Source organism: Staurois parvus, unplaced genomic scaffold (assembly GCF_062004578.1).
Source record: "Staurois parvus isolate SC_StPar_1 unplaced genomic scaffold, SC_StPar_1.0 ptg001328l, whole genome shotgun sequence".
In the NCBI taxonomy this organism is placed as follows: Eukaryota; Metazoa; Chordata; class Amphibia; order Anura; family Ranidae; genus Staurois; species Staurois parvus.
Genome location: NW_028319124.1, coordinates 345,309 through 366,736, shown reverse-complemented (window position 1 = coordinate 366,736; position 21,428 = coordinate 345,309). Strand labels below are relative to the sequence as shown.

The window sequence follows — 21,428 nt, the reverse complement described above, 5'->3', positions numbered from 1 at the left end:
GCTCTCTAGCAATGATCTCTTTTTCAGAGTTCATACACATACCCTACTGTGTCAGGATCAGAGCTCTCCAGTGAGTGGGGAGCAAGAGCTCTGCTGATTGCAGTTATTGACCTGACTCAGCAGGGGGTGTGATGGACCTCTGTAGAGAGACCACTACTTCCCCACAGAGAGCAAAGGTCCTTGTCTTCTGCATGCTGGTAGATTTTCTACGTAGACTGCTTTAGAACAATAACAAACTGTCAGACATTTACCACCTTTTGTTTTGATACACCCAAAAATGTATTAAGCTCATTTAAACTGAGAGTTCAGCTGGTCTTGAAATCTTGCTGTTGAAGGTTCGTGTTTTCAGGACATACAAACAGGTCCCTATAGATGGACAAATATAAGCAGATGTCTCAGACTCCAAGAATAGGGGATGAGATGAGATCTGCCTGTACTCAAGAGTCACCTGTGCACCTGTACTTAATAACAGAATTAAGCATTGGACCTACTCAGGACTTTTTTTCAGCAAGAACACAGGGGAACACAGTTCTGGTACCTCCAACACTGAATATATGTAATCACAAAAGATGCTGGGGTGTGCTGGAGGGTTTATTAATGCTAGCTGCTGGATGGTCTATTGTTTGGGGAGGGGATCTATTTTTGCACGGTGGGGATCTACTGTTGCTGGGGGGTAAATTGTTGCTGGAAAGGAACTACTATTGAGGGGGGGTCTTCTGTTGCTGGCTGCTATTGTTTCTAGAAGGCATCTATTTTGTGTGGCTGTCTATTGTTGCTGGTGGGGGAACTATTGTTGCTGATAGGTCAATTGTTGCTGGAAGGGATCGACTGTTGAGATAGGGGTCTATTGTTGCTGGCTGCTGGAGAATCTATTGATGTTGACTGATGGGAAATCTATTGTTGCTGCCAGGGGTCTATTGTTGCTAGGGGGTGGAATCTATTTTTGCTGGGGAGGGGTTAAATTGCTGCTGGCTGTGAGGGATCTATTTTACTGTTTTTCTTCTTATCATTAACAAATTCCATGCATATTACTTAGCACCACAAAATGATACTTGGCTCTGTATTCTCTAAAAGGGACGGTGCTCAGAGGTAGGTAGGGAGCAATGACAAGAAATGACTCAGAAGGGGGGAGTTTCTGCACCTATTCTCTGAGAAAAAAAAACCCTGGACCTACTACAGGAAGGTCCAACAAGCTAATCTTGTAGACTAAAAAGAGCCTTTAACTTCTGGAAGCACTCTTATTTCTTCTAGGTATTCAAAAATGGACCAATAATTACAAGCAATGACCAGAATCAAAAGTATCTCTAAATATTTTTAGCTTTATTTAGGTAACAATATGTGTATTACACATTGTTAGTTCTGTAAAGTAAACCTTAAACAAAACTGTTTCTCTTTTTTTTTTTTACCTTTTTTATCGTTTCTATTTTCCAGGACCCAGTCTGCTCTATTCTCCAGGTGTCTTTTAATTTTTTAAATTCTTCCTGCCAAACAAGTGAAAGCAAGATCTCAAATAATGTAAGAAAAAGTTTGTTACATTATATGGACTGTACTGGAGTAGGTGGAAGAAAGTTATATTTTAGGCCCATGCAGAGTCTGGCAGCTTCATTCATCCACCAGCTTGGTAAGCCTCCAAGATGCTGAAAGATCCACATGGCACCTTGACATTCCTTTCTGGGCTGTATGTCAAGCCGTGGGGCCACTTTACCTATGAGAATCCTGCACAACTAAATGACAGGGTTGACACTATTGTTAAATGGTTATGACTGCCTTAAACTTTTCAGTTATGGGTGGATTCTGGTTGGCTGTATCCCACACTAGAGTGTTGCAGTGAATAACCCTTGGTGGAGCTATCTCTTGTACCACTACCAATGGGTTATCATGGCTCCTGCTGAGATAGTATGGGCTTATTCCTCTTACACTTTTTTATTATGATGTAAAATAAATTAAAAATTTCCCAGTAGGAGTGGGAATCAATAGGTGAGTGAAGTTAAGAGATCTGGCACACAGGTTTGACCTCTGGAGTCATCAAAACATAGAAAGCTGGTGAGTACTGGATGCACTGACCCTTTAATTGGAAAAATTATTATGTTTCCTAGAAAGCAAGTATGAGTAAAATGTTGTGTACATTGGCATTTGTTGTCTTCTAAATTGCTTTCTTTCCTCATGCTATGTGAAAGTAAAGTACCCTAATGCATTTCAGAAGCAACTCAAAACAGCTTAAATCAGTTAAAAAGCAGTTTAAACCAACTCACAATCAGACTAGGTCAAAGCAACTCTGAACCGTACAACATTTGATTTGCTTCTGAGTCTAAAACACCTTCTCCTTTTACTTGCTCGTAATAATTCTTTTGTTAATGACATAATTATAGTTAGAATGAGAAATAATGCATGTCCGTGGAGTTCAACCCCAAAAAATGTGTATTAACCATGTTTATTTGAACTCTAGAGTCACACCTGATCTAGTGGAAGGTAAAACCCTTATAAAGTATGGTCCTATTTGCTCTAATAGCGAAAAAATCATTCCTGATCCTTAAGTGATTGGAAACTGGAACTCATTGGATCAACATTCCACAATGCTTTTATGCTGCTCCATCTAACTGATTCTTCAAGCTCTCTATGGGTTCTGAGGGCTTAAATGATAAGGTCACCCAAATAATCATATTTATCTACTGTATGTTTATATTGCACCAACAACATACAGTAGTAATTAACCATTCACTACAGTCTCTGTAGGAGCTTGAAGTCCAGTGACCCAGTCCTTGACCCAGTCATTTATTTCTGGAATGAGGAAGCAAACCCGAGCGCTAAGGGGAAACTTACGTAAGGGAAAACATTTAAGATCCTTGGAGGTACTTACATATCTACAACATAGTACTTACCACTGAGACACTAGGACTTTTATTATCTTACCCTTTTCTTCTAGCTAAATGCTTCATTTATTTTACAATGCAGGAATGAAATGCTGTGGCTCAGTTGGCCAGCGATAAAAAAAAGGTCTTGTTGTAAGAATTTGGAGTAATATAACCTTCTTAACTCAAATTGTTAGTCTTGGGAGGACTGAATATTTAATATAGTGAAGTAACACTTCAAGATCTTCTTCCTCCCCCAGCCAGTGAATGGACAGTGATAGTAGAAGCAACAAACTTATCTCTGTTCTCTCCAGTTACCAATGTGCTATTTCTTAGCACATGACCATTAAAGCACAACTGACTGGCTCTGTGCTGCTTCTCCCTCTGCTAGTCTGCTAGTCAATCAAAGATTGCAAGAAGCTAAGTCAAATTTGGGTACTTACACTATTTGTATAATGTATTGATGACTAGAGAGTTACATTCATCTGTATTTTCTATCTGCTTCAAGTTCAGCTTTAATAGATCATTTCTATTTGGCTGCAATGAGCTAGACTGGTCATAGATGACTCATTTTTTCTTGATCAGCCAGAGGGCTGATCAAAAAAAAATGAACGGGTTCTCTCATTCTCAAAAGGGAGCTGGATGGAGGAATCTTCCCCACTATGTCATTGTGTTCTGACAGTAGGACTCCTCTGCTGTCAGATGCTGGTCCAACAAGCTTGCTCGACAGAAGTTGATAGATAGTGGGGGAGCAACACATGGAACGAAATTCAGCTGGTTTCTGCTGAACCTGCTAAATTTCTATGGCCAGCTTTAAGGTACTATGCACATTATTGTTGCCTTTTCCATCCCTGTTCTTCTCTTTGATTTAGCTCAGCTGTATCCACTGTACAGTTTTATTTCTGCACCCTTATGTACCATAATCAATGTTTCTCATCACAGGAGGCAAAGAATCAGCTTGAAACAACAGCAAACAAAATCAGCCAGGTTCTCAAAGAAAACAATTATTCTTCCACTTTTAACAATTCACAGACCTCTGCATTTCTGAATAACATAGAGAATGTTGCCCTAATATCTTTTGCTCAACAACCTAGGACGCAGAGTGTCAGCACTTCCCAGCTAGGTAAGAAGCTGCTAGAATCAAAGTTCAATTGAGTTCTTGAGCACTAATGTGAATTCCCCTCTGCATATTATCATAGAGAGTCTCAATGCCCTAAAGCCCCTTATAGCCACTGGCAAGATCCTCATTCCATGGTCATACAGCTTACAGGTGCTATTGGTAAAACTTAATTGAACAAGCTGAGATTAGAAGCTGATTCGCTACAATGCACAGGTACACGAGTGCACCACAGAAAAAACTAAGAGGTACACTTGGACCATTGGAATTATTTTGGGTGATGTCCACAGATGTGGACTTTGAGAATCCATCGAAATTTTCTGTCCTCAATGCCTACGATATAACTGGGAAGGTTAGCAAAACTTGATAGAAGGGTCATGACCGATTGTCAAATTCTACCTGCCTAATTAAACTCAAGGATAGAGATTGTCTTTAGTGGAAAGTCCATGTGTGGAGCAATTTCAAGAGGAGAAACATTTAATTGGTTCTATTTGTTGGCTCTATTGGTGTATTTTTTTATCTCATGGCTCATTTTTTTTTAAAGTGCCACTGATAACACAATGCTGTAAACTTGACACGAAATTCATAACTACTGTATAGCTCTTTCTGTATGTAGTCTACATCTGAGAATGAATACTTTTTAATACATACACTATATTGCCAAAAGTACTGGGATGATTGCCTTTACACGCACATGAACTTTAATGGCATCCCAGTCTTAGTCCATAGGGTTCTAAAGCAGGCCATCGACGGGTCAAAAACCGGCCGTTTTTTTTAAACAAAAAACAAAAAATCGGTCGTTTGATCGGCCGACGTTACCACTAGAGATGAGCGAATTTCTCAAAAATTCGATTCGGCTGATTCGGCGAATTTCAGTATGAAATTCGATTCGATGCGAATTAATTCGCTACGAAGTTAACTTATTAAAAGGGTTTCTAGGCTTCAGAGAGCCTTTAAATTAGTGCAGAACACTGTACCTTTAATTTAAATGCCCTTGGAGATGAGGAAGGAGAAGGAGAAGGAGAAGGATGAGAAGAAGGAGAAGGATGAGAAGAAGGAGAAGGAGAAGGATGAGAAGAAGGAGAAGGAGAAGGAGAAGGATGAGAAGAAGGAGAAGGATGAGAAGAAGGAGAAGGAGAAGGAGAAGGATGAGAAAAAGGAGAAGGAGAAGGATGAGAAGATGGAGAAGGAGAAGGATGAGAAGAAGGAGAAGGATGAGAAGAAGGAGAAGGAGAAGGATGAGAAGAAGGAGAAGGATGAGAAGAAGGAGAAGGAGAAGGATGAGAAGAAGGAGAAGGATGAGAAGAAGGAGAAGGAGAAGGATGAGAAGAAGGAGAAGGATGAGAAGAAGAAGGATGAGAAGAAGGATGAGAAGAAGGAGAAGGATGAGAAGAAGGATGAGAAGAAGGAGAAGGATGAGAAGAAGGAGAAGGAGAAGGATGAGAAGAAGGAGAAGGATGAGAAGAAGGAGAAGGATGAGAAGAAGGAGAAGGATGAGAAGAAGGAGAAGGAGAAGGATGAGAAGAAGGAGAAGGATGAGAAGATGGAGAAGGAGAAGGATGAGAAGAAGGAGAAGGATGAGAAGAAGGAGAAGGAGAAGGATGAGAAGAAGGAGAAGGAGAAGGATGAGAAGAAGGAGAAGGATGAGAAGAAGGAGAAGGATGAGAAGAAGGAGAAGGAGAAGGATGAGAAGAAGGAGAAGGATGAGAAGAAGAAGGATGAGAAGAAGGAGAAGGATGAGAAGAAGGATGAGAAGAAGGAGAAGGATGAGAAGAAGGAGAAGGAGAAGGATGAGAAGAAGGAGAAGGATGAGAAGAAGGAGAAGGATGAGAAGAAGGAGAAGGAGAAGGATGAGAAGAAGGAGAAGGAGAAGGATGAGAAGAAGGAGAAGGAGAAGGATGAGAAGAAGGAGAAGGATGAGAAGAAGGAGAAGGATGAGAAGAAAGAGAAGGAGAAGGAGAAGGATGAGAAGAAGGAGAAGCAGAAGGATGAGAAGATGGAGAAGGAGAAGGATGAGAAGAAGGAGAAGGATGAGAAGAAGGAGAAGGATGAGAAGAAGGATGAGAAGAAGGATGAGAAGAAGGAGAAGGATGAGAAGAAGGACAGTTCTGTCACAGTTTCTGTCTATTTCTGACAGTTCTGGGACATTCACTCCATACAGCGGTTGAAACCGCTGTATGGAGGGAATGTCATAGAACTGTCAGAAATAGACTATTTCTGACAGTTCTGGGACATTCACTCCATACAGCGGTTGAAACATTGTATCTATTTGTTTCCATAAATGGATCCATTTATGGAAACAAATAGATACAATGTTTCAACCGCTGTATGGAGTGAGTGTCCCAGAACTGTCATAAATAGTCTATTTCTGACAGTTCTATGACATTCCCTCCATACAGCGGTTTCAACCGCTGTATGGAGTGAATGTCCCAGAACTGTCATAAATAGTCTATTTCTGACAGTTCTGGGACATTCACTCCATACAGCGGTTTCAACCGCTGTATGGAGGGAATGTCATAGAACTGTCAGAAATAGACTATTTCTAACAGTTCTGGGACACTCACTCCATACAGCGGTTGAAACATTGTATCTATTTGTTTCCATAAATGGATCCATTTATGGAAACAAATAGATACAATGTTTCAACCGCTGTATGGAGTGAGTGTCCCAGAACTGTCACAAATAGTCTATTTCTGACAGTTCTATGACATTCCCTCCATACAGCGGTTTCAACCGCTGTATGGAGTGAATGTCCCAGAACTGTCATAAATAGTCTATTTCTGACAGTTATGGGACATTCACTCCATACAGCGGTTTCAACCGCTGTATGGAGGGAATGTCATAGAACTGTCAGAAATAGACTATTTCTAACAGTTCTGGGACACTCACTCCATACAGCGGTTGAAATATTGTATCTATTTGTTTCCATAAATGGATCCATTTATGGAAACAAATAGATACAATGTTTCAACCGCTGTATGGAGTGAGTGTCCCAGAACTGTCATAAATAGTCTATTTCTGACAGTTCTATGACATTCCCTCCATACAGCGGTTTCAACCGCTGTATGGAGTGAATGTCCCAGAACTGTCATAAATAGTCTATTTCTGACAGTTATGGGACATTCACTCCATACAGCGGTTGAAACATTGTATCTATTTTTTTCCATAAATGACATTCTGCAGATACACTTAGAGGAGCGCTGCAGATACACTTTTTGCCGGCTTGGAATTATTCTAATTTTCATCCTACTTCTTCTTCTTCATCCTCATCCTCTTCTTATGAGGATGAGGATGAAGAAGAAGAAGAAGAAGTAGGATGAAAATAAGATTAATTCCAAGCTGGCAAAAAGTGTATCTGCAGCGCTCCTCTAAGTGTATTTGCAGAATGTCATTTATGGAAAAAAATAGATACAATGTTTCGACCGCTGTATGGAGTGAATGTCCCAGAACTGTCATAAATAGTCTATTTCTGACAGTTCTGGGACATTCACTCCATACAGCGGTTTCAACCGCTGTATGGAGGGAATGTCATAGAACTGTCAGAAATAGACTATTTCTAACAGTTCTGGGACACTCACTCCATACAGCGGTTGAAACATTGTATCTATTTGTTTCCATAAATGGATTAAATGGATCCATTTATGGAAACAAATAGATACAATGTTTCAACCGCTGTATGGAGTGAGTGTCCCAGAACTGTCATAAATAGTCTATTTCTGACAGTTCTATGACATTCCCTCCATACAGCGGTTTCAACCGCTGTATGGAGTGAATGTCCCAGAACTGTCATAAATAGTCTATTTCTGACAGTTCTGGGACATTTACTCCATACAGCGGTTTCAACCGCTGTATAGAGGGAATGTCATAGAACTGTCTGAAATAGACTATTTCTAACAGTTCTGGGACACTCACTCCATACAGCGGTTGAAACATTGTATCTATTTGTTTCCATAAATGAATCCATTTATGGAAACAAATAGATACAATGTTTCAACCGCTGTATGGAAGGAATGTCATAAAGGAAGTTTCTATTTCTGACAGTTCTGGGACATTCCCTCCATACAGCGGTTTCAATCGCTGTATGGAGGGAATGTCCCAGAACTGTCAGAAATAGTCTATTTCTGACAGTTCTGGGACATTCCCTCCATACAGCGGTTTCCAGCAAAAAGTGTATGTGCAGAGTTCCTCTATTCTGCAGATACACTTAGAGGAGCTCTGCAGATACACTTAGAGGAACTCTGCACATACACTTTTTGCCGGCTTGGAATTATTCTTATTTTCATCCTACTTCTTCATCCTCATCCTCTTCTTCTTCTGAGGATGAGGATGAGGATGAAGAAGAAGAAGAAGAAGTAGGATGAAAATAAGATTAATTCCAAGCCGGCAAAAAGTGTATGTGCAGAGCTCCTCTAAGTGTATGTGCAGAGCTCCTCTAAGTGTATCTGCAGAATTGAGGAACTCTGCACATACACTTTTTGCCGGCTTGGAATTATTCTTATTTTCATCCTACTTCTTCTTCTTCATCCTCATCCTCTTCTTCTTCTTCTGAGGATGAGGATGAGGATGAAGAAGAAGAAGAAGTAGGATGAAAATAAGATTAATTCCAAGCCGGCAAAAAGTGTATGTGCAGAGCTCCTCTAAGTGTATGTGCAGAGCTCCTCTAAATGTATCTGCAGAATAGAGGAACTCTGCACATACACTTTTTGCCGGCTTGGAATTATTCTTATTTTCATCCTACTTCTTCTTCTTCTTCTTCATCCTCATCCTCTTCTTCTTCTTCTGAGGATGAGGATGAAGAAGAAGAAGAAGAAGAAGTAGGATGAAAATAAGATTAATTCCAAGCCGGCAAAAAGTGTATGTGCAGAGCTCCTCTAAGTGTATCTGCAGAGCTCCTCTAAGTGTATCTGCAGAATAGAGGAACTCTGCACATACACTTTTTGCCGGCTTGGAATTATTCTTATTTTCATCCTACTTCTTCTTCTTCATCCTCAGAAGAAGAGGATGAGGATGAGGATGAAGAAGAAGAAGAAGAAGAAGAAGAAGTAGGATGAAAATAAGAATAATTCCAAGCCGGCAAAAAGTGTATGTGCAGAGTTCCTCTATTTCTGACAGTTCTCTGACAGCTTCTTCACATGTACAGCGGTTGAAACATCTGTATCCTAAATGGAAACTAATAGATACAATGTTTCAACCGCTAAACATGTGTTCCTTCTGTCAGAGAACTGTCAGAAATAGCGGAGCTCACTGCAGGGACACTTTTGCCGGCTGATCGGGAAATATTCGATTCGCGCACCCGAAGTAGGCAAAATTTCGGATTCGACGCGAATCGAATATTTCCTGAAATTCGACTCGAATTCCGGTTCGCCTGGTTCGATTCGCTCATCTCTAGTTACCACCAACGGTAAAAAAAGCAGCCAATTTGCGTCCCGTCTATGGCCGGCATTTAACCCCATAATTACTTCTGTCCCTTGCAGAGAGCTCTGCTATTATATTTTACATGAAAAAGTCTTGCGGTTGCACCAATGTATCCATTTGTATCCATTTTGGATACAGATGTTTTTATTCAGATACAAATGGATACATTGTTGCAACCGCAAGACTTTTTCATATTAAATATAATAGTGGACTGGAATTTTTCTTCTTCTTTTTCTTCTTCTTCTTCTTCTTTTTTTCTTCTTTTTCTTCTTCTTTTTTTTCTTCTTCTTTTTCTTCTTCTTGCAGGTCACGGTTCATGCGCAGATTTTTTATCAGTAAAACAATCGGCCGATTTGCCCATCATTTCCGGGAAAATCGGCTGATCGTCAAAATCGGCCGCAAACTTTCCAACATGCCCGATAAAAAAAATGCGCAAAAAGCCTGAAAAACGGCCAACCAATTAACCCACTAATGGTGCGAAAATCGGACTATTTTTTTTCTCGTCGAAAAATCGGACGATTTTCGACCCGTCTATGGCCAGCATAAGACTGGGATTGAGTTGGCCTGCCCTTTGCAGCTATAACAGCTTCAACTCTTCTGGGAAGGCTGTCCACAAGGTTTAGGAGTGTGTCTGTGGGAATGTTTGACCATTCTTCCAGAAGTGCATTTGTGAGGTCAGGCACTGATGTTGGACTAGAAGGCCTGGCTCCCAGACTCTGCTCCAATTCATCCTAAAGGTGTTTTATTGGGTTAAGGTCAGGCCAGTCAAGTTCCTCCACCCCAAACTCGCTCATCCATGTCTTTATGGACCTTGCTTTGTGCACTGGTGTGCAGTCTTGTTGGAACAGGAAGGGGTCATCCCCAAACTGTTCTCACAAAGTTGGGAGCATGAAATTATTCAAAATGTCTTGATATGCTGACGCCTTAAGAGTTCTCTTCACTGGAACTAAAGGGCCAAGCCCAACCCCTGAACAACAGCCCCACACCATAATCCTATTGGATCCCTGGTATAATATCAAAATGACCAATCTCCTGTCTCCATACCAGAATGAGTACAAAATGCACAACATCCTTCCTTGCCACATTTCCATATAGTGACAAAAAAAGAGGTTACATATGACATGATAAAATGCATATTGCTGCCATAAGGGAAACTCTTTATAACCAGCCTGTCTTAATCATTTAAAACATGTCAGGGCAAAAATAAAATAAAAATATGCATTACATCTCTGCACATACAGATTAATAGCTGTTGATCTGGCAGAAATTACCTTAAAGTGATACTAAACACACACTGATCCATTTACATGATTCCTTCTCTTTACGTGTATGAATGATGGTACTGTAATTATATTAACAACAAAACCAAATCCAAGTACCTTTTTTCATAGTTGTTATACAGCTGTCATGGGGCCCAGCTCTTTCTCAGCCTGGCTGCAGGGAAACATCAGTGGGAGGAGTCCTCTGTTGCCGGTCACATGCTGAAAAAAAAAAAACAGTCTTTGGAATTCAAAAGAAAAATGCATAGTTAATATCAAATAAATATGTTAAGTCATCACAAAAATATGTATTTGAACTCAAATCTTTATTATTTCTGTGCAAAAACATGGTGTGGGCTATCTAGGGGGAGGTTCTTTCATTCGCAGCCTGTTTTACACCCCACCCAGCCTGTGCCTACTGTTTTTATTGGGTTAGAATTACAGGGAAGTAAGCTCTCCATCAATCAACATGTAATATCCCATCCCCGTAGAGTAGAGCTGTTTAGTGGGCATAGAGGAGGAGGAAGGATGTGGGTTGTCATCAGGGGCCATTTGGAAACTCGGGCACTGCCCGAGGGCCCGGGGTAGTAAGGGGGGCCCATGAGATGCCCCTGGTACCTTTTTCATAGGCTTTTTTGAGTTTGGGCAAGGACACAGGAGCCCCATGATCCCCTATTGCCCGGGGGCCCCATGAGTTGTCATTCCGCCCCTGGTTGTCATTTATCTGGAGTGTATATGCCCATGTTTGACTCATCTGGGCTGCACAAATAAGAAAAAAGGAGGAAATGAACAGCTTAGAAGGGAACTGAAACTGGAGCATGCTCAGTAGATGTGCCAATGACTTGTCTACACAATCATAGGCTGCAGCAAGGAAACAGACAAGTAGGGGGGTGTAGTGAATGGCAGGATCAACAAGGTTTGTTTGCACTCTACAGGAAACAAATCCCATAGTGCCCGAGTGAGTATGGACAGCATGTATTACAGCATGCACTGACAGTTTTTAATGATCTGGGTTTATTGACACTTGAAGACCCACTGTGGGCTGGCAACTCAAAACATTTTTTGTGGCCTGAGTGGTGTCAGCCCTTCTAAGCTGCCTTTTGTGAAAACACTCAAGCCCGCTCACTAAACTTATTTCTACATTATAAAACTTGTTGTTCCCTCGTTGAGCGCCATATGTAGGGTGACATAAGAGGCCTGGACTTCTGGCTATTGTGGACTGGGTCATGAGGGAGCAAATAAAAGAAGTTCAATAATAGGGTTTACATACACTTTAAATGGTAACTGCAATTTATTTTACATTGCTCTCTTTTCTTTAATAAGCCCTAGTGTGGGTGTTTATTTTTTGGCCGCCAGATATTTCCATGAAAGCGTCCTTCAACAGTTGCAGTCTTAGAGACCGAAACCTTACCCTTATAACAGGAGCCAACAGTTTGGAGGTGCCCTGCAATCTGGTGTCTGGAAAAAGAGGTGAAATATGACTTGTTCTGCATTTGTCCTACAGTCTTATTATGTAAGATTATGCCCAAAAATGCTTTCATTATGCATTTTTTTCGTTGTTCTCTGGTACTATGTGATCACTGTGACCAATCACAGCTATCACATGTCACTTGTAAACAGTGGTTTTCATTAGTAACCATTGTGTACTATTGTGATCTCTGTGATTGGTCACAGTGATCACATGTTACAGAGCACATTGTAGCAGACATGTACCATGTGATAGCTGTGGCTAATCATAGCTATTACCATTGCACACAATGACACATGAATGGATGCCATTCACAGTTTCACATTATAAAAAAAGGATTGCTTATACAGCAATCATAGTGTAAAAAAAATCCTTATCACCTTCACAGAGTAGTACAGTATCACTCTGCTTGTTGATTGGACAGCAAAGAAAAAGCAGCACACCAAAGTGGTTAACCCTCTGCTCTATCCACCTGTTAGCATGTGCCTTGCCTGCTTATTTGCCTTTCTGCAGGACCTTATTGGTTCCTAGTGCAGGTCCCCCTTCTGTTGAAAATAAGGATATTAGGAGGCTACTAATAATAGGACTGTTTCAGGTTCTTTCGCTCCGGCATCTTCAGTGTGGGCACCCGGCTGTGACAGGTTGTGGCTTCACAGCCAAGTGCCCACTGCGCATGCGCGAGTAGTGCTGCGCATTGTGAATGGTCCCGTAGTCTTCTGGCACCTGTCATGTTGTCTTAGAAGACTACGGGGAAGGAGGGGGAGAGGACAACTTCTGCTACCGATCGTCTAAGTGATCGTAGCAGAAGTGGGAGCGGGTACCTGTCAATTTCAGGTACCCACTCCCCCCACAGTCCCCTAAGGTGCCAATCCTTAATGGGGAGCAGGGGACCAGTCTTTAAAGCGGAACTTCCTCTTTTGGGTAGAACTCTGCTAATCTGGAAACAAAATATCCAATGCTATAATTATTAGGTAGTCACGTGCAGTGCAAAATGATTATCAAAAAATAGGCAGTGCATGCTTATGGTATTTAATCACTTTAGCTCCAGAAGGTTTTCTCCCCTTCCTGACCTGGCCATTTTTTGCTATTCAGAACTGTGCTATTTCAACTGGTAATTGCGTAGTCATGCAATGCTGTACCCAAACAAAATGTATGCCCTTTTCCCACAGTAAAAGAGCTTTCTTTTGGTGGTATTTGATTTTGAATTGATTTGACATTTTGAAAAAAACTATATTTTATACTTTTGGCTATAAAAAATAAATTCAAAGTTAGTCATAAATTTAGGCCAAATCGTATTCTGCTACAAGTCTTTGTTAAAAAAAAATTCCAATATGTGTATATTAATTGGTTTGTGTGAAAGATATAGCATCTACAAACTATGGTATGTATATTGGAATTTCCACAGCTTTTACTTTCTGACTGACTAACATATTTCCTAAGGTGCTAAAATGCCAGGGCAGTACAACCCCCTCCACCAAGTGACCCCTTTTTGGAAAGTAAACACCCAAGGAATTTGCTGAGAGGCATATTGAGTCCATGGAAGATTTTATTTTCTTGCCACAAATTCTTGGAAAATGACAAAAAAAGTTTTTTTACACAAAGTTGTCAATTATATGATATTCCATGAGTATATGTGGAATAACACCCCAAAACACATTATGCTAACAGCAGCTCCATACATATTATTTATTATCACATTGAGGTAGCGCAGGAGTTTCTTTATTCCTGTTTGTTGTCACAAATACACAATATATTGCCCAATTATTTGATAAAATATAAAAGATGATGTGATGCTGAGTAAATAGATACCAAACATGATATGCTTTAAAATTGCGCATGACAAACAAGCTACGTACATTTTAAATATCCATAGATGACACTTTAAAAGCTTTTACAGGTTTTCACTTTAGATTTACACAGCAAGTCTAGTGCTAGAATTACTGCTCTTGATCTGATGTTCACGGTGATATCTCACATGCATGGTGCAATGTCTATCAACATACCGACACGGGACCGACCGAGCACAGGGATGAGGGGAGTGCATTTTTTTTCAATTATTTCTTTTTTTATTTTTACACTGTCCCTTTCATTTTTTTAAAATCACTTTTATTGTTATAACAGTCAATAGGCAGTGACAGGTACTCTTTTCTGGGAAATCTGGGGTCTATTAGACTCTAGATTTCTCCTCTGCACTTAATGCATCTGATCACACCATGATTGGTGATTAGCTGCTAAGATTGCTTTTACATGAAAGCCAACTTCCAACTGAAAAAAATTATACCAGGATAATGCCTGTAGGCATGAGCATGTGATGAATTGGGTCTGTGGACCAATATGACAGCAATTCATTCTTTTTTGTAATGCCCATGTTAAGGGTTAGGCCCAAAAAAGTTTTAAATTCGGAAACTGATAGGTTTTCATGCAAATTGTCTGGCAAGAGCTGAACTTGGGTTGGTGGCACTGTATTGTGCACATAAATTGCTTTGGCCTACAATCAATTGATACAAATATTCAGTAAAAAAAAAACGGAAGGGCTAAATGCTAGTGCTGGCAGCGAATGGGGCTGATCCTGCTAACGCTGTGTTTCCAGGGACACTATACTAAGGAGGCACTAGTATAGTTCTGTTCGTGATCAATATAATGATCCATACAAACACTATAATGATGGTGATCAGCAACCTATAGCATGAGTGCGATGGTTTGCAGGCAATCTAACGCTTGCTGACCCTGGCTAGGAGGGGCGCTAACTCACCCTGATGCTAATGGTGTCGCTAGTGGCAGTAATACAGTGATCAGTGACAAATGCAATATAATTACACTGTACTAATGGCACTGGCTGGGTGACGGGGTGATCAAAGGGTTAATAGGGGTGATCAAAGGGATAAATGTGCTAATCTAATATGTGTGTGTAAAATGTAGTGCTTTTTCTCACAGTGTGGGGTTCTCTCTTCTCTCTCTGGACTGACGAGGGGGGGAGTAGTCTGCAAGTAGTTAAATAAATACAATAATTAATCTGTTTTAACAATATTTAAATTTTTTAAAAATTATTTTTCTTTTTTTTTTCACTATTTTTTAAAATACCTTCATCAGAGTAGTTAAATGTTACCATAGTAACATTGTACTACTCTGGGGGGGTGATCAGTCTTTTTTTTTTTTTTACACTTTACATTGCAGAAGCAAAAAGATTATTGCTCCTGCAATGCAATGCTTGACTTGAACTGTCATGAATGGGTTAAGTTCATGACAGTTCAAAATAATAGTGATCTGTGATTGGCTAAGGCTAATCACATGATATAGGGTGCTGTGATTGGCCCATGTACCATGTGAGAGCTGTGGGCCAATCACAGCTCACCAGGAAGAGAAGCAGAGCTGTTATGAATCAAATTGACTCATAACAGCATTGCTAACATTGTGATCAGGTGATCGCATAGCAATCACATGATCACCAGGTTCTGATTACCGGGATTTGCATTCTACTGGGCATAGCAGTCACGTGGGGGTAAGCGCTGCCCTCCTGTGTTGGTATAGCCACAGCAACGTACCGATACATCACTGTGCCTGTAGCTGCTGCCCCTCCGCAGTACAATGTAGTCAGGTGGAACAGGAAGTGGTTAATAAATATGCAGTAAGTATTCTATATTGGTGGCAGAAGTATACAAAAGATTACGTAAACAAATTCCTTTTTCCCCCTAGATGGTGCAGTTTTGATAGTCTACAAAGACCTTGCATCTCGTATAGATGGGAATTTTATCAGCGACACAAGAGATCCTGAAGAGAATGATCTTGTTTTGATTAACTCAAGGGTAGTATCTGGAGCTATCACAAGCCCTGCTGCAGAAAATTTCAGTCACCCCGTGACTTTCAGACTTGTCCAAATCAAGGTCAGTAGTACCGTATTTCACCATTTCACAACAGTTTTAACAATGTCTGGTTTTCATTCATTGGCTCACAGCCTTATCACTGAAATGTCTGAGCATTTTTCCTTCAGCCCCATCATCGCTTTTACAAGTTGTATTGTGTATTTTGGGACCCCAAAAATAATGGCTGGTCGGGTGAAGGATGCAAAACTGAACTCTCAAATCAGACGCACACCACCTGTTCCTGCAACCATCTCTCTAGCTTTGCAGTTATCATGGCTCCAACAGAACTTGAGGTAATAATAATAACAACAACAATGATAATAATAGTTACATTTCTCAAGCATACAGAAAATCATAAAAGTAGCAGATATTTTGTGAAAGGTTTCATGCACACCATATGGCCAAATGTATGTGAACATCTCTCTAAATGATTGAATCCAGCTGTTTCCAGTCAGGAGCACTGTTAATGCCAAAGCAAGCAAAGACATTTTTGACAATTTTGCACTTCCAACCCTGTTGGAACATTTTGTTGAAGGCATTTTTTTTTGTTCCCCAATGACTGCGCCCTCGTGCCCAAAGCCAGCTCCAAAAAGACAAGGTTTGATGAGTTGCTTGTGAAGGAACTCCTGCACAGGATCCTGCCCTGAATTCATCTAAACATCTTTGTGATAACTGGAATTCTGAATCTAAGACAGGTGTTTCTCATCCAACATCGGTGCCTGATCTCATTATAATTGCTGGTGTTACTGTGGACAGGGCTAACTGGGTGTCAGTGATTTATAAGGACCAGGTGGGACAATGTCTTTTAGAGGTTTTCTGGTTTATATAAATATTTATATACAACAATGTGTGGTGATTCCAAATTATCTATAAGTACTGAAAAGCATTTTCACAATTCCATAACAAGACAGCTCAAATAGGCATGAAGGCAGGTGCAGTCTCTTTTCTTCATGGTAGGTGCGCTCGGCAAGAGTGGTACTGCAGCTGAAGAGGAAGTTAAGAGAAATCTGGTTTCTCTATGGTTTCTTTTGTCCCCTAGGCAATTTTCCAGTTGGCTACGCTGCATTCAGGTAACCCCGGTGGCCATCTTGGGTCAGAAGAGCCTTCTTAAGTGCCTTCCCCCCAGGCTTTGGGTGCACTCTGGCAAGTGGATAGCGTAGGGACAGTTCACTCATCTGTCAGGGAGAGTGAATAGCAGTAGGGAAAGGCTCCAGATGAGTAGGGACAGGCTAGGGGCACCTCATCCTGCATCTGGCCAGCATGCATTTTGCCCTTTGGAGCAGATTCTAATGCACTGACATTGTCCCTATCTACAAGTTTGTGCAGAACTGTGAATGTTCCTAGCTGGAGGCCTTCCCGCTGGGCTGTTTGTATCCTTGGGCCGTTCCTTTAATACAAGTTATGTTATTTGCAAAGCAGGTAGTTTCCAGTGATTATAGGACCAACCCTACACTGGCCCTCCTCCACAGGAATCTTTTCCTATGCTTAGATTAGCTGTTCATCAGTAGAGAGTCTATGTTGCTATCTCATCTCCCAACACTGTGACGTGAACCAAAAATAACCCAGCTGGGGCTATATATGGCTTCTATGTGTCCAATCAGATACAGATTTCACCATGACGGCCACTGGGAGTCCAGTGCAGAGAAGTCAGTCCTCTGCAGGGTCTCCTTAGTGCTAGAGGTAAGCGGCAATCATGTGATCACTGTTTATTTCTGACAGCTAACCAGAAAGTGAGCTGGTGATATGTGGATTGCTGCCTCACTTTCCATGCTGACACCATTCAAGTGGCAAAAGCACTCAGTAGAGCAGAAGGGGCTTCCAGTAGTACCCTCCTACACTCCTATCAGTTTAAAATCATGCAATTGATTAAGGGAGTCTAGAGGGAAGTTCCTACATATTTTTTAGTCCTGTCCGAAATTAGACCATTTCTGGAAAGAGGTGAGAAGACCCAAAAGTTTACAGACTATCCAGTCCCAGATGATCCTGCCTTCTCCCTTCTCCACTGTTCAGATATCCCACCCAAGGTTTATAAGATGTCCTCCATCATTTGCTTAATGCTGCCAAAGCCTGCATTGCCTTGAGATGGAGGGACCGGAACCCCCTCTCTATCTCGTTATGGCTCAACAAGGTAGAAGACATTAATGGTTTGGAAGACCTGATTCTGACTGCTCAGAACAGACAGGAGAGGTACTCAAAAACATGGCTCTACTGAAATATCCTTGTGTACTCTGATGTGGGCAAATGCCTAATGGATACCTGCTCTGGGGACTGACCTGTACCTGAACTTTACATAGTCTTGCACATGCCCGCTTAACAACCCCCTCTCCTCTCCCTCACCCCCTCTTTTTTTCCGTCTACCCTCTTTTTTCCTCATTTTTTCTCTTCCTCCTAATTCTTTCCTACTTTCTCAATAAAACAAATACTACACCGGCACCCCGAGCATAACTTCATTTTGAGGAGTGTGATAACGTGGTTAGGACCTTTACTAAACGTAACTATTTACACTGTGCCTTTTGTCCTAATGACCTATGTTACCACTAGAGATGAGCGAATCGAAGTATCCGAAGTGGAATTCGAGTCGAATATCGGAAAAATTTCGATTCGTGCCGAATCCGAAAAACAGCCTAATTCGGACGCGCGAATCGAAATTTTTCCGAAAATGGCGGCTGACATGTGCGGCGACGGAGCGGGGATGTCGGGGAAGGCGCGCAGACAAGGCGCGCTGCCCCATAATGCATTCCTCAACGACATGTGATCGCATCAGCCAATCAGCAGCCAGCCAGCCAGCACTGTGTAATGGTCGAGGTATATATAGCGGCCATTTTGGAAATCTTCATTTGCCTGCAGTCATTGAACAGAGGCAGACCGCTCTGTACTAGGGACAGGGACAGAGTTAGGGCCACAGAAACGAGAATTGGGGACAGAGAGAAGTTACTTAGGGACAGAGAACCATTACTCAGGGACACAGACTTGTTAATGAGGGCCACAGAATCGTTATTTAGGGACAAAGAAACGCTAGTTAGGGCCACAGAATTCATACTCAGGGACAGACAGAATTTTCACTCAGTGCCAGAGAATTGTTACTTAGGGCCACAGAAACGTTATTAGGGCCACAGAATTTTTACTCAGGGACAGACAGAATTGTTACTGAGTGCCAGAGAATTGTTACTCAGGGACAGACAGAATTGTTACTGAGTGCCAGAGAATTCTTACTCAGGGCCACAGAATTCATTCTCAGGGACAGACAGAATTGTTACTCAGGGACAGACAGAATTGTTACTGAGTGCCAGAGAATTGTTACTCAGGGACAGACAGAATTGTTACTGAGTGCCAGAGAATTGTTACTCAGGGACAGACAGAATTGTTACTGAGTGCCAGAGAATTGTTACTCAGGGACAGACAGAATTGTTACTGAGTGCCAGAGAATTGTTACTCGCACAGACACAAAATTGTTACTTGCACAGACACAGAATTGTTACTCGCACAGACAGAATTGTTACTCAGGGCCACAGAATTCATACTCAGGGACAGACAGAATTGTTACTGAGTGCCAGAGAATTGTTACTCAGGGACAGACAGAATTGTTACTGAGTGCCAGAGAATTGTTACTCAGGGACAGACAGAATTGTTACTGAGTGCCAGAGAATTGTTACTCAGGGACAGACAGAATTGTTACTGAGTGCCAGAGAATTGTTACTCGCACAGACACAAAATTGTTACTTGCACAGACACAGAATTGTTACTCGCACAGACACAGAATTGTTACTCAGGGCCACAGAATTCATACTCAGGGACAGACAGAATTGTTACTGAGTGCCAGAGAATTGTTACTCAGGGACAGACAGAATTGTTACTGAGTGCCAGAGAATTGTTACTCAGGGACAGACAGAATTGTTACTGAGTGCCAGAGAATTGTTACTCGCACAGACACAAAATTGTTACTTGCACAGACACAGAATTGTTACTCGCACAGACACAGAATTGTTACTCAGGGCCACAGAATTCATACTCAGGGACAGACAGAATTGTTACTGAGTGCCAGAGAATTGTTACTTAGGGACAGACAGAATTGTTACTGAGTGCCAGAGAATTGTTACTCAGGGACAGACAGAATTGTTACTGAGTGCCAGAGAATTGTTACTCGCACAGACACAAAATTGTTACTTGCACAGACACAGAATTGTTACTCGCACAGACACAGAATTGTTACTCAGGGCCACAGAATTCATACTCAGGGACAGACAGAATTGTTACTGAGTGCCAGAGAATTGTTACTCAGGGACAGACAGAATTGTTACTGAGTGCCAGAGAATTGTTACTCAGGGACAGACAGAATTGTTACTGAGTGCCAGAGAATTGTTACTCGCACAGACACAAAATTGTTACTTGCACAGACACAGAATTGTTACTCGCACAGACACAGAATTGTTACTCAGGGCCACAGAATTCATACTCAGGGACAGACAGAATTGTTACTGAGTGCCAGAGAATTGTTACTCAGGGACAGACAGAATTGTTACTGAGTGCCAGAGAATTGTTACTCAGGGACAGACAGAATTGTTACTGAGTGCCAGAGAATTGTTACTCAGGGACAGACAGAATTGTTACTGAGTGCCAGAGAATTGTTACTCAGGGACAGACAGAATTGTTACTGAGTGCCAGAGAATTGTTACTCGCACAGACACAAAATTGTTACTTGCACAGACACAGAATTGTTACTCGCACAGACACAGAATTGTTACTCAGGGCCACAGAATTCATACTCAGGGACAGACAGAATTGTTACTGAGTGCCAGAGAATTGTTACTCAGGGACAGACAGAATTGTTACTGAGTGCCAGAGAATTGTTACTCAGGGACAGACAGAATTGTTACTGAGTGCCAGAGAATTGTTACTCGCACAGACACAAAATTGTTACTTGCACAGACACAGAATTGTTACTCGCACAGACACAGAATTGTTACTGAGTGCCAGAGAATTGTTACTCAGGGACAGACAGAATTGTTACTGAGTGCCAGAGAATTGTTACTCAGGGACAGACAGAATTGTTACTGAGTGCCAGAGAATTGTTACTCAGGGACAGACAGAATTGTTACTGAGTGCCAGAGAATTGTTACTCGCACAGACACAAAATTGTTACTTGCACAGACACAGAATTGTTACTCGCACAGACACAGAATTGTTACTCAGGGCCACAGAATTCATACTCAGGGACAGACAGAATTGTTACTGAGTGCCAGAGAATTGTTACTCAGGGACAGACAGAATTGTTACTGAGTGCCAGAGAATTGTTACTCAGGGACAGACAGAATTGTTACTGAGTGCCAGAGAATTGTTACTCAGGGACAGACAGAATTGTTACTGAGTGCCAGAGAATTGTTACTCAGGGACAGACAGAATTGTTACTGAGTGCCAGAGAATTGTTACTCGCACAGACACAAAATTGTTACTTGCACAGAC

The 21,428-nt window shown here is 41.4% G+C and overlaps 1 protein-coding gene across 1 annotated transcript in view; it reads left to right on the top strand.

Annotated features, from left to right (window-relative positions):
- The window catches only part of LOC149436870 (adhesion G protein-coupled receptor E3-like), a 139,190-nt gene that overhangs the window by 67,324 nt on the left and 50,438 nt on the right, over nucleotides 1-21,428 (top strand). The window contains exons 7-11 of the mRNA XM_089661217.1: nucleotides 1,432-1,515; nucleotides 3,792-3,972; nucleotides 11,997-12,110; nucleotides 15,802-15,989; nucleotides 16,097-16,261. Coding sequence (XP_089517343.1) covers nucleotides 1,432-1,515; nucleotides 3,792-3,972; nucleotides 11,997-12,110; nucleotides 15,802-15,989; nucleotides 16,097-16,261 — 732 coding nt within the window. The remainder of the gene's footprint in view (nucleotides 1-1,431; nucleotides 1,516-3,791; nucleotides 3,973-11,996; nucleotides 12,111-15,801; nucleotides 15,990-16,096; nucleotides 16,262-21,428) is intronic.